This window comes from Mobula birostris, chromosome 5 (assembly GCF_030028105.1).
Source record: "Mobula birostris isolate sMobBir1 chromosome 5, sMobBir1.hap1, whole genome shotgun sequence".
Classification (NCBI taxonomy): Eukaryota; Metazoa; Chordata; class Chondrichthyes; order Myliobatiformes; family Myliobatidae; genus Mobula; species Mobula birostris.
In genome coordinates, this window is record NC_092374.1 from 82,044,392 (window position 1) to 82,056,743 (window position 12,352).

The 12,352-nt window shown below is 44.1% G+C and overlaps 1 protein-coding gene across 11 annotated transcripts in view; it reads left to right on the plus strand.

The window, feature by feature from the left end:
- The window catches only part of LOC140197282 (neuroligin-4, X-linked-like), a 320,059-nt gene that overhangs the window by 43,129 nt on the left and 264,578 nt on the right, over positions 1-12,352 (plus strand). The window contains exons 4-6 of one of the 11 annotated variants that reach the window (XM_072257208.1): positions 206-211; positions 1,161-1,172; positions 11,127-11,183. The exons of 8 other annotated variants lie outside the window; for them this stretch is intronic. In XM_072257208.1, the coding sequence (XP_072113309.1) occupies positions 206-211; positions 1,161-1,172; positions 11,127-11,183 (75 nt within the window). Of the gene's footprint in view, positions 1-205; positions 212-1,160; positions 1,173-2,078; positions 2,105-11,126; positions 11,184-12,352 lie in introns of all 11 variants that reach the window. 2 more of the 11 variants (XM_072257205.1, XM_072257210.1) reach the window with 2 other exon arrangements.

Sequence of the window (12,352 nt, forward strand, 5' to 3'; positions counted from 1 at the left end):
TTGAAATTATCCATGCTGGTTCAGGAGGCTGATGGTTGCAGGGTGGTGCTGACTGTTCCTGAAGCTGGTGGCGAAGCACCTCCTGCCCAGTGGCGACAGCAGTGAGGAGAGGCCATGTTCTCGATGCCGGGGGGTCCCTGATGACGGTCTCGGTGGCTGATTAACAGAAGCAGATGGTGAAAACGAATAGCAAATTACCTTACAGCCATCTGTTATGTTTGACCTCTTATAAATGGAGAAAAGAAAGCGATTTCCCCAGTCCGTACAATCTCGTAGATTGACGGACAATTTATTTATTTAGTGATGGGGCTTGGAGTAGGCCTTTCTGGCCTTTCAAGCCATGCTGCCCCAGCAGAACCCGGAAAACCTGATTAACCCTAACCTCATCACTGGACAATTCACACTGACCAGCTAATATAACCAGTATGTTTTTGGACTGTGGGAGGAAACCAGAGCACCCGGGGAAAAAAAGACCCACGTATTTCACGGAGAGGAGGTACAGTTTAATTCGTGGCTAGGGAGTTGGCGTAGGAGGGAGGACATAAGATTTCGGATTATTGGGCTCTCTTCCTGGGAAGCTGGGACCTGTACAGAAGGGGTCAGTGTGCACCTGAACTGGAGGGGGTGGGGTTTAATATCCCAGAGGGAAGGTTTGTTAATGCTGCACGGTGGGGTTTAAACTGGAGTTGGAGTGGGATGGGAATCAGAGTGCCGGAACAGTTAGTGGGGAGGTTGTGGAGGCAGATGTTGGTAAGACCTCAGACAAAGTTAGGAATCAAAAGGTTGAGCATGGTGCGACTCGTGTCCTGAGCTGTCTGTATTTCAATGCAAAAACTATCATAGGAAAAGTGTATAATAGTGCTGAAGATGAGGTAGCTGGTTTACAAACAGGGGCAATTGTGTAGTGAGGAGAGGCCGTTGAGAGGGCAAAATTGCAGTCAACAGGAGGAGTTGCAATGTAAAAAATGAACAAAATTGAAAAGGGTGAATACAGGACTTGAACATGCGCAGTATATGGAATAAGGCAGATGAACCTGCAGCACAGTCACAGTTTGGCAAGTATGATGTTGTATGCATCACTGAATTATGGCTGAAAGTAGATTATAGCTGGGAGCTTAATGTCCAAGGATACACATTGTATTGAAAGGACAGGCAGGAAGGCAGAGGGGGTGGTGTTGCTCTGTTGGTAAAAAATTAAATCAAATCATTAAAAAGAGGTGACATAGGGCAGGAAGGTGTTGAATCACTGTGGATAGAGCTAAGGAACTACAAGGGTAAAAAGACCCTGATGGGAGTTGTATACAGACCCCCAAGCAGTAGTAAGGATGTGGTCTACAAGTTAAAATGGGAGATAGAAAATGTATGCTAATAGGGCAACTTTACAACAATCATGGAGGATTTCAGTATGCAGGTAGATTGGGAAAATCAGGTTGGTGCTGGATTCCAGGAGTGGGAATTTCTAGAGTGCCTATGAGACGGCTTTTAGGAGCAGCTCGTGGTTGAGCCCACTGGAGAACTGGGTGTTATGCAGTGAACTAGAATTGTTTAGAGAGCTTAAAGTAAAAGATCCCTTAGGGACACATGATCATAATATGATTGAATTCACCCTGAAATTTGAGAAGGAGAAGCTAAAGTCAGATGAATCAGTATTACAGTGGAATTACAGAGGCATGAAAGAAGATTTGGTCAAAATTGATTGGAAAAGAACACAGGCAGGGATGATGGCAGAGCAGCAGTGGCAGGAATTTCTGAAAGCGATTCGGAAGGCACAGAATATATACATCCTAAAAGGAAAGAGGTATTCTAAATACAACTGGGGCTAACAAGAGAAGTCAAAGCCAACATAAAAGCTAAAGAGAGGGCATATAATAGAGCAAAAATTAGTCGGAAGATAGAGGATTGGGAAGCTTTTAAAAACCAACAGAAGACAACAAAAAAAGTTATTAAGGAGGCAAAGATGGAATACGAAAGTAAGCTAGCCAATAATATTAAAGAGGATAACAAAAGTTTCTTCAGACACGTAAAGTGTAAAAGAGAGGCGAGAGTGGATATTGGACCACTGGAAAATGATACTGGAGAGTTAATAAAGGGGGACAAGGAAATGGTGGATGAACCCAATAAATACTTTGCATTAGTCTTCACGGTGGAAGACACTAACAGTATGGTGGAAGTTCCAGGTGTCAGGGGTCATGAAGTTACCACAACTAGAGAGAAGGTTCTTGGGAAACTGAAAGGTCTGAAGGTTTTTAAGTCACCTGGACCAGTTGGTATACACCCCAGAGTTCTGATAGAGGTGGCCGAAGAGATTGTGGAGGCATTAGCAATGATGTTTTAAGAATCGCTAGATTCTGGAATGGTTTTGGAAGACTAAAAATTGCAAATGTCACTGCACTTTTCAAGAAGGGAGAGAGGTAGAAGAAAGAAAACTATAGGCCAGTTATTCTGACCTCAATGGTTGGGAACGTGTTGGAGTCAATTTTAAAGATATGGTTTTGAGGTACTTGGAGGCACTTGGTAAAGTAGGCCACACTCAGCATGGGTTCCTCAAGGGAAAATCTTGCCTGACAAATCTGTTGGAATTCTTTGAAGAAATAACAAGCAGGATAGACAAAGGAGAACCGGTTGATGTTGTGTACTTGGATCTTCAGAAGGCCTTTGACAAGATATCACTCATGAGGCTGCTTAACAGGAAGATTCTAGCATGGATAAAGCAGTGACTGGTTGGCAGGAGGCAAAGAGTGGTAATGAAGGGACTCTTTCTGGCTGGCTGCCAGTGACTAGAAGTGTTCCACAGGGTCTGTGTTGGGGCTGATTCTTTCTATGTTATATGTTAATGATTTGGATGATGGTACTGTATTGATGGCTTTGTTGCAAAGTTTGAAAGTGATATAAAGATAGGTGGAGGGACAGGTAGTTTTGAGGAAGTAGAGAGGCTACAGAAGGACTTAGACAGATTAGAAGAATGGGCAAGAAGTGGCTGATGGAATACAGTGTCAGGAAGTGTATGGTGATACACTTTGGTAGACGAAATGAAAGGGTTGGCCATTTTCTAACTGGAAAGAAAATATAAAAAACTGAGATGCAAAGGGACTTAGGAGTCCTCGTGCAGGATTCCCTAAAGGTTAATTTGCAGGTAGAGTCAGAGGTGAGGAAGGCAAATGCAATGTTAGCACTCATTTCAAGAGGATGAAAATATATATCTAAGGACATAATGTTGAGTTTATATAAAGCTTTGGTGAGGCCTTACTTGGAGTATTGTGAGCAGCTTTGGGCCCCTTATCTTAGAAGGGATGTGTTGAAACTGGAGAGGGTTCGAAGGAGGTTCATGAAAATGATTCCAGGATTGAATGTCTTGTCATTTGAAGAGTGTTTGATACCTCTGGGCCTGTATTCACTGGAATTCAGAAGAAAGAAGGGTGACCTAGTGAAAGCCTTGATAGAGTGGATGTGGAGAGGATGTTTCTTATGGTGGGAGAGTCTAAGACCAGAGGACACAGTCTCTGGTCTTAGTGGGGCATCCTTTTAGAACAGAGACGTGGAGGAATTTCTTTAGCCAGACAGTGATGAATCTGTGGAATTCCTTTCCACAGGCAGCTGTGGAGGCCAAGTCTTTATGTATATTTAAGGCAGAGGCTGATAGATTCTTGATCGGTCGGAGCATAAGGAGATACGGGAAGAAGACAGGAAATTGGGGCTGAGAGGAAAATTGGATCAGCCATGAAGAAATGGCAGAGTAGACTCGATGGGCCAAATGGCCTAATTCAGTTCCTGCATCTTATGGTCTTGTGGTCTTACAGAGGACACTAGAATTGAACTCTGAAATCCGGAATGCACCGAGCTGAGATAGCATTGCTTACACCATGGCGCCCATGAGAACAGAGACCAGGAGTCTGCACACCGCAGAAGCCTTGCGATTCAGTCTGAGCTGTAGTCGTGATCAAGATGTTTTCTCAAGTGTCAGCCTCATGACCTCGAGAATACGGGCCAAAATAACAGTCAAATATTCCAGGTGTATGACAATTCCACGCAGTGAGAATTGTGCTACTAATCTATGGAATTGCAGGCACATGCTATCCTGATCACAACATATAATAATATTATATTATATATAGAAACATAGAAAATAGGTGCAGGAGTAGACCATTCGGCCCTTCGAGCCTGCACCGCCATTTATTATGATCATGGCTGATCATCCAACTCAGAACCCCGCCCCAGCCTTCCCTCCATACCCCCTGATCCCCGAAGCCACAAGGGCCATATCTAACTCCCTCTTAAATATGGCCAATGTACTGGCCTCAACTGTTTCCTGTGGCAGAGAATTCCACAGATTCACCACTCTCTGAGTGAAGAAGTTTTTCCTAATCTCGGTCCTAAAAGGCTTCCCCTTTATCCTCAAACTGTGACCCCTTGTTCTGGACTTCCCCAACATTGGGAACAATCATCCTGCATCAAGCCTGTCCAATCCCTTTTGGATTTTATACATTTCAATCAGATCCCCCCTCAATCTTCTAAATTCCAATGAGTACAAGCCCAGTTCATCCAGTCTTTCTTCATATGAAAGTCCTGCCATCCCAGGAATCAATCTGGTGAACCTTCTTTGTACTCCCTCTATGGCAAGGATGTCTTTCCTCAGATTAGGGGACCAAAACTGCACACAATACTCCAGGTGTGGTCTCACCAAGGCCTTGTACAACTGCAGTAGTACCTCCCTGCTCCTGTACCTATCAGCCCACTGCGTTTTTGCTGATTCATTCCCTCACTAATTCTCCCTGTAACCCATTCCCCACCCTCCCATGTTCCCATCAAGTTCCCAGCAGATTCCACCCACTCACCCACACGCTAGGGGGGCAATTAATAGCAGCCGATTAACCCACCGGGAGGGAACTGGAGCACCCGGGTGAAAACCTACATGGCCATGGGGAGAAGTGTGCAAACTCTCTGCACACACACGCACACGCACACGCATGCGCACAGGTCAGTATTGAACCAGTGCTTCTGGGGTTGAGCTGGTGGCTCTCCCTGCTTCACTACTGTGCCTTGCACAATACCTTGCCTTCCTTAGTCAAAGTATTGAGTACAGGAGTTAGGATGTTATGTTGAAGTTGTGTAAGACGTTGCTGAGGCCTAATTTAGAGTATTATGTGCAGGTTTGGTCACCTACCTACAGGAAAGATATGAATAAGTTTGAAAATGCACAGAGAAAATTTACAAGGAAGTTGCCAGGACTGGAAAATGTGAGTTACCAGGAAAGACTGGATAGGTTAAGACCTTATTCCCTGGAAGATAGAAAATTAAGAGGAGACTTGATCGAGGTATACAGAATTATGAGTGGTAGTACATCTGTGCCGGGCTGAGCGTTGAGCTAGTAACTCGGCCTCATAAAAGCGGACAAAAGAAATGGCAAGGTGGTCACCCAATGTGCCGTGAGGCATGGAGAGGAACGACAACAACCCAGGTCATGGGTTATGGGTGAAAGATGAAACGTTTAAGGGGAACATGAGGGGAAACTTATTCACTTAGAGGGACGTGAGAGTGTGGAACGAGCTGCCAGCACAAGTGGTGCATGTGAGTTTGATTTCTGCACTTCAGTGAAGTTTGGATAGGTACATGGAGGGTTGTGGTCCCAGTGCAGGTCAGAAGGAGTAACCAGTTTAAATGGTTTTGGAATGGACTAGATGGGCCGAAGGGCTTGTATCAGTGCTGTACTTTTCTATGAATCTCTGACTTTAAAACCTCTTCTGAACCCTGAAATGCAACCTCATTTCTTCTATTTTTGAGTGAGCAGAAAAATACAGCTACAAGTGCTGTGCAGAAACCTTGGGCATCATAGATGTTTCATATGGTTTATACGGCCATTACAGAGCCCTGATCTCAACATTATTGAGGCTATCTGGGATTACCTGGAGAGACAAAAGCAAGTGAGACAGCCAAAGTCTGTAGAAGAACTGTGGCAAGTTCTTCAAGATGCTTGTAACAACCTACCAGCCAATTTTTTTGCAGGACAATGTACCCAAGAGAGTTGATGCAGTTTTAAAGCCAAAGGGTGGTCACACAATCAAATAATGATTTGATTTAGATTTTTACTCCTTTCTGCTCTTTACAGTAACATTTTTGATCCTTAGAAACTTTTTTTCATTATTTTGAAAGCATCTTTGCTTTCCAAAATGTTTTCACATGTGCCTAAGACTTTTGCACAGTACTGTAGTAATTTTATGTATTGCACTGTACTGCTGCCACAAAAAAAACAAATTTCATGACATATGTGAGTGATGATAAACCTGATTCTGATCTGGGTCTCTATTGTGGACTGAGAGTGGAAAGGGGGCAGGGGGCAGGGAGAGGGGAATCATGACTGGGAAAAGGAGAAGGGAGAGGGGAGAGAGCAGGAAGCACCGGAGAGACATTCTATAATGATCAATAAACCAATTGTTTGGAATCAAATAACCTTGCCTGGTGTCTCAGGGCTGGGGGTATCTGCACCTGCATCACCCCCACCCCTGGCACTCCTCCTCTGCCACCTGTCCCACACGTCTCCTGTGGCACTCCATCCTCACCATTCCCAACATCCTTTGCTCCTGCCAGATTTACAAACTCGCTCTCCACTCCATGTTGACAAATACTGTAGTGTGCAAAACTCTTAGGTTCCCCAGCTGTAAGCGCCCAAGACTTTTGCTCAGTACCGTATATTCCAACAGTATGCCAACTTTATACACAGTTCCTGGGTTATTTTCCCACCTATAGAGACTGGGGCTTGTCTAACAAAGGAAAACATCTTATACACCACTCCAACACTGAACTGTACACACCATTTCCTCTACATACTGTCGTTGTACTCCCACTTATACTGTCTTCGGCACTTCTGATGGTGGTGCCACCTACCACACACCTGGCTGCAGAGAGTTGTAAGCTCAGTCAGCTCCATCATGGGCACTGGCCTCCGTAGTATCCAGGACATCTTCAAGGAGCGATGCCTCAAAAAGGCGGCATCCATCATGAAGGCCCCCATCACCCAAGTCATGCCCTCTTCTGATTGCTACCATCAGGGAGGAGGTACAGAGGCCTGAAGATTCACACTCAATGATTCAGGAACAGCTTCTTCCCCTCTGCCATCCAATTCCTGAACGGACATTGAACCCATGAACACCACCTCACTACATTTTTGCACTACTTATTTAATGCAACTATTTTATACATATATTGACTGTAATTCACATCTTTTTTCTCTTATCATGTATTGCATTGGTACTGCTACCACAAAGCCAACAGGTTTCACGTCATATGCCAGTGATATAAAACCTGATTCTGATTCCGACACCTCTCCCTTCGTGGTCCCCAGTTTCAATTTTCTTACATCTCAGAGTCCAGCTCTGGGAACTTTACTTTGAACTGTGAACTGTTCGAATGTCTTTCCAACATCATAATTATATCCAATGCATTTTGTCCCCCCGCCCTGTGTGAAAAAGTTCAAAGTTCAAAGTAAATTTATTATCAAAGTACATATATGTCACCATATACAATCATTTTCTTTTTCTTGTGGGCATTGTCAATAAGTCCATAGAGTACTAACCATAACTAAATCAATGAAAGACCGCCTAACTTTAGTGTTCAGTCAGAGTGCAGAAGACAACAAACTGCAAGTACAAAAAGAAAGAAAGAATAATAATAAATAAATAAGCTCAGAGACAGTTGCCTGGGTAACCACTAGCCCAGAAAACCACGGTCTTCATCCAAACTCAGACGGAGTCTCAGAGCTATCGTCGTCATCATTGTTATGTGCCGTGTCGTATGACGTGGGTGATCACGGTCTTTCCACGACCATGATTGCTGTTGGCAAATTTTTCTACACATGTGGTTTGCCAATGCCTCCTTCAGGGCTACACCTTGCCCAAGGGTGACCTGCAGGCTAGTGGAGGGAAGCAATGCCTTACACCTCCTCTGGTCGAGACGTATCTCCACCTGTCACCTGTAGATGAATGCAGCACAGATACAGGCCCTTCGCCCAACCAGTCTACAACAACCACAGTGCCCATCCAACTAGTCCCAATTTCCTGCATTTGGGCCCCAAGCCCCTCACCTCCATGCAACCATCCAAGTGCTTCTTAAATGATACCAGTGTGCTTGCCTGAACCTTGAGATTCATCTCCGTAGAGGCAGCCACTAAATAGTCTCCAAAAGAACCCATTGAAAAAAAGACTGTCAAAGTGCAGACAGGGGGTGGGGGGTGGGAGAAAATCGTGCAAACAGTAATGTCTGGGGGAGAGATGCAGTCAATTTGGCCAAAAGATTCCGTGCTGACCTGTTTATTCTTTGCCTGTTTATTCACTCCAAATTCCCATTGACTTCCCCCATTCCCCCCCTCCACCCCACCCCGGGATTCCACACACTCGGTGAGCAATTTACCGTGGCGGATTTACGGCATGCCGTTGGGCTGAGGGAGGAAAGCAGAGTACCTGGGGGAGACCCATGCGGTCACAGGGAAAGCACACAAATTCCACCCACATAGTTTCTACACAAGAATTAAGAAGGAAGGGGTCCTAGAAAAGTACAGCACAGAAACAGGCCATTCAGCGCGTCTAATCTGTGCTGAGCCATTTAAACTGTCTACTGCCACCGACCTGCACTAGGACCATATCCCTCCATACCCACCCATCTGTGTATCTATCCAAACTTCTCTTAAGCGTTGAAATAAAGCTTGCATCCACCACTTGCACTGGTACAGGTATCTCGTTCCACACTCTCACCACCCTCTGGGTGAAAAAGTTTCCCCTCATGTTCCCCTTAAACTTTTCACTTTTCACCCTTAACTCATAACCTCTAGTTGTAGTCCCACCCAATCTCAGTGAAAAAGCCTGTCTGCATTCACCCTATCTATACCCCTCATAATTTTGTATACCTCTATCAGATCTCTCCTCAATCCTCTATGTTCCAAGGATTAAAGTCCTAACCTATTCAATCTTTCCATATAACTCAAGTCCTCCAGAGCCGGCAACGTCCTTGTAAATTTTCTCTGTACTCTTTCAGACTTATTTACATCTTTCCTGTAAATGGATGGAGATCTGGTCGATGTTACTGACAATGGATATAATATTTCTCTCAGAGAAGGTTTCAGACGTTGAACTAAACCCTCCTTCCTTTAGTCGAGGTGATCCTAGACTTATGGAGTGTTGTGTTGTTAAGTCGTACACTGGAGAAGTGGGCTTTTCGGCCCATCGAATGTGTACTGACCATCAACCATCAATTTACTGTGATATAATTGATTTTCCACATGTTTCCTTTCAACTAGTTACCCTTCCCCCCAGATTCCATCCCCACATTCACACATAGACTGGCGGGATGGGGGTGATTAACTCCATGCATTGCTGGGACGTGAGAGGAAATGCAAGGATCCGGGGCAAAGAAACTCTCACACACACACACACACACACACACACGCATGCACATGCACAGTATATCAGGTCTTCACTCTCCAGGGCGCAGGCCTGGGCAAGGTTGTATGGAAGACCAGCAGTTGCCCATGCTGCAAGTCTCCCCTCTCTACGACATCAATGTTGTCCAAGGGAAGGGCAAGGGCCGATACAGCTTGGCACCAGTGTCGTTCGCAGAGCACTGTGTGATTAAGTGCCTTGCTCAAGGACACAACAATTTGCCTCGGCTGGGGCTCGAACTCACGACCTTCAGATTGCTAGTCGAACGCCTTAACCACTTGGCCACGTGCCCACATATAACCATATAATGTATATAGAAATGAGACTTTTTGCCAAACCAGGGTGTAAAGCACAGTAGTACACATAACACATAACACGAGGCTAAAATCTACAGATGAATCACACATAAATAAACAAACTAATGTGCATAAACTAAATATTGTAGGGTCCAGTACAAATTACCCGGTGATACTTCAAATGCAATGCGGCAGGGGGTTCAGAAGCCTATTGGCATGAGGAAAGACAGTTCTTGTCTTTATGCCTGATGGTAGAAAATCAAAGTGGATGCAGGATGGATGGGTACACACACACACACACACCACACAATGCCCCGAGGGGCCAGGGATCACACCATCACACCCAGATCTCTGGAGTCACGAGGCAGTGGCGCTGCTATGTTTCCCTGAATAGATGGAGAACTTTCCTTTTTTACCTCAATGTTAGGGTCCTTTAATCTTCTGGCAATGTCCATGTGGCTCTGGAGAATGGAAAAATAGTTCAGGAGATGCTTGCATCAGCAAAAGGTATTTACAGATACAGGAGAGGGGAAGACGTTGGTTACCCTTTTCACTGGTATTTCTTTGCCTTTAGTAAGGGAATATATTGGACCTTCTCTGACAGACTGTGCACTGGTCTCATCTAAATGCCACCTCCATACCTAATTATGTTCAGTGCTGATTACTTTTAGTTAGAACCTTAATGGTTTACCTTATGAATGATGCAGGGAAAGCAGCATCTGCTCGGATGCTTCCCAGGTGACAACTTAATAACATATTGATCTCAAAAAAAGAAGAAGACATTGAAGTCTAGATTAAACATCAGAATGAATCTATAAGACAGGTAACACTGGGAAGCAATAATGAAGTCCTAATTCTTACTGAGAAAGACTTCTTTTTCTTTGAAACATGCAATATTTTGTAGCTGGGACCTAGATTAACAAGGCTTCAGGAAGACAGAAGCAGATGAACAAAGTTAAAAGCCAAAATTACTTACTTTTGCAATTCTTTTTTTTAATTGAAAGAAACAAGCTGTACTTTGTGGAAAGTGAACTTTCTTCTTGATGCCTTTAAGAATTCTTGAGAATGATGTCAATTGAAATTCTTTGGCTTTCTTGCCAACTTTTTTTTTGTTGGGGGGTGGAATAATCTTTTTTTGACTTGTTTAATCTTTTTTTTCCTCTAATGATCTTGCCGAATCGACCTTAAAAAGATTACGAAGAAGGAGAAAAAATGTCTTTTCTTGTGTGTCTTGTTGCTTGTCTTTTTTTTAACCACAAACTGAAGCAAATCTTTTTAGGATTTTTGAAATCAATTCTTGATTGTATCTTTTTTTTAAAAAAAGAAAAATGATTTGACGAAAAAAAACAAGAAATGATGGTTTTTGAAATCTCTTTTTCTCTCCTCCCGTTTTTTCTGGTCTTAGGTCCGCTCACAAAAAAACCCGACGATAACGGCGCATTTGGTGGTCTTGAAGATGAAGGTATTTTTCCCCAATGCATGTTAACAATACCTCCCACCTCACCCCCTTCCACCCTCCTCCGGATTTTTCCTTTTTTTTCAAATCTCCTTTTATTTCAAAAGCTTGTCTTCTTTTTTATTCATCTTCCGAAACTTTTTTGCACTCTTTCAATAAATGTGCTTTTTTTTGTTCTTTTCACAAGTCTGTTTTCAAATCAGTCGTTTACATGTTCCGTAAGCTTTCAAAGAGTTTGGCTTTTAAAATATTTAAAATGTTCTTTATTTTTTTATCCATTTTATGACCCAAAAGAGTGTTGGGTGTGGAGAGGGTGGGGGTTGGCTGGTGGGGGGAGGGGGGGGGGGTTTGGGGGACCAAAGAATTGAAAGGAGAGTTTAAGTGAGATCTAGTCTGTAGTCTTAATCTAGTAATTTGGCACAAGGCATTTCCAATGGCAATGATATTGTTATGCAGTGTTTTGTTTTGATCTCTGTGTGCGCGCTCGCGTGCGTGTTATTTTGCGCGTGTGCGTGTTGTGTGTATGTGTGTTATTTTCTGCTTGTGTGCGCATGCACGCGTTGTTGCGGTGTGCGCGCAGTATAAGTACCACATACATACACATAGAATGTCAATCTATTCACTATATGTTTTTGCTATTTCTAGTCTGTATATACTGATGCGTGTGTGTGCATGTGCAAACGTTATTTTGTTTATGTGTGTCTGTGCGTGAGGGATCTTGTGTGTGTGTGTGTGTGTGTGTGTGTGTGTGTGTGTGTGTTTCTCTGTCCTTAATACCACAATTGATTCCAATCTCAAAGAAACTATAGTGTTAGGCTTCAAGAAGTTAGAGCCGGATAGGTCTCTCCTGGTCCAGTAAAATCCCAAAATATCCCAGTTGGATCGTCTCCAACCCCTCATGTGTTTCTCCAATTCCTACCTCGGTTGACTTCTCCGAAAGCTCTCCTCGGACGAAGAGCTTCATTACCTTCCCTCCGTCCCTTCAGCAGGAGTCCCGGAATCACTGATCCTGGTCTGTCTGGTGGAGGCGCTGGGTGATCTGGTGGAGAATGGTGCGTTGTTCAGGCACCTGGCAGGTATCGAGCCTAGAGTGCGACAGACTGGCCATCAACTGCTGGGCACTGCCCGAGAGTGTCAGAGGTTTGCTGAGGCTCCCTTGCCTGTTGCCGCAAAAA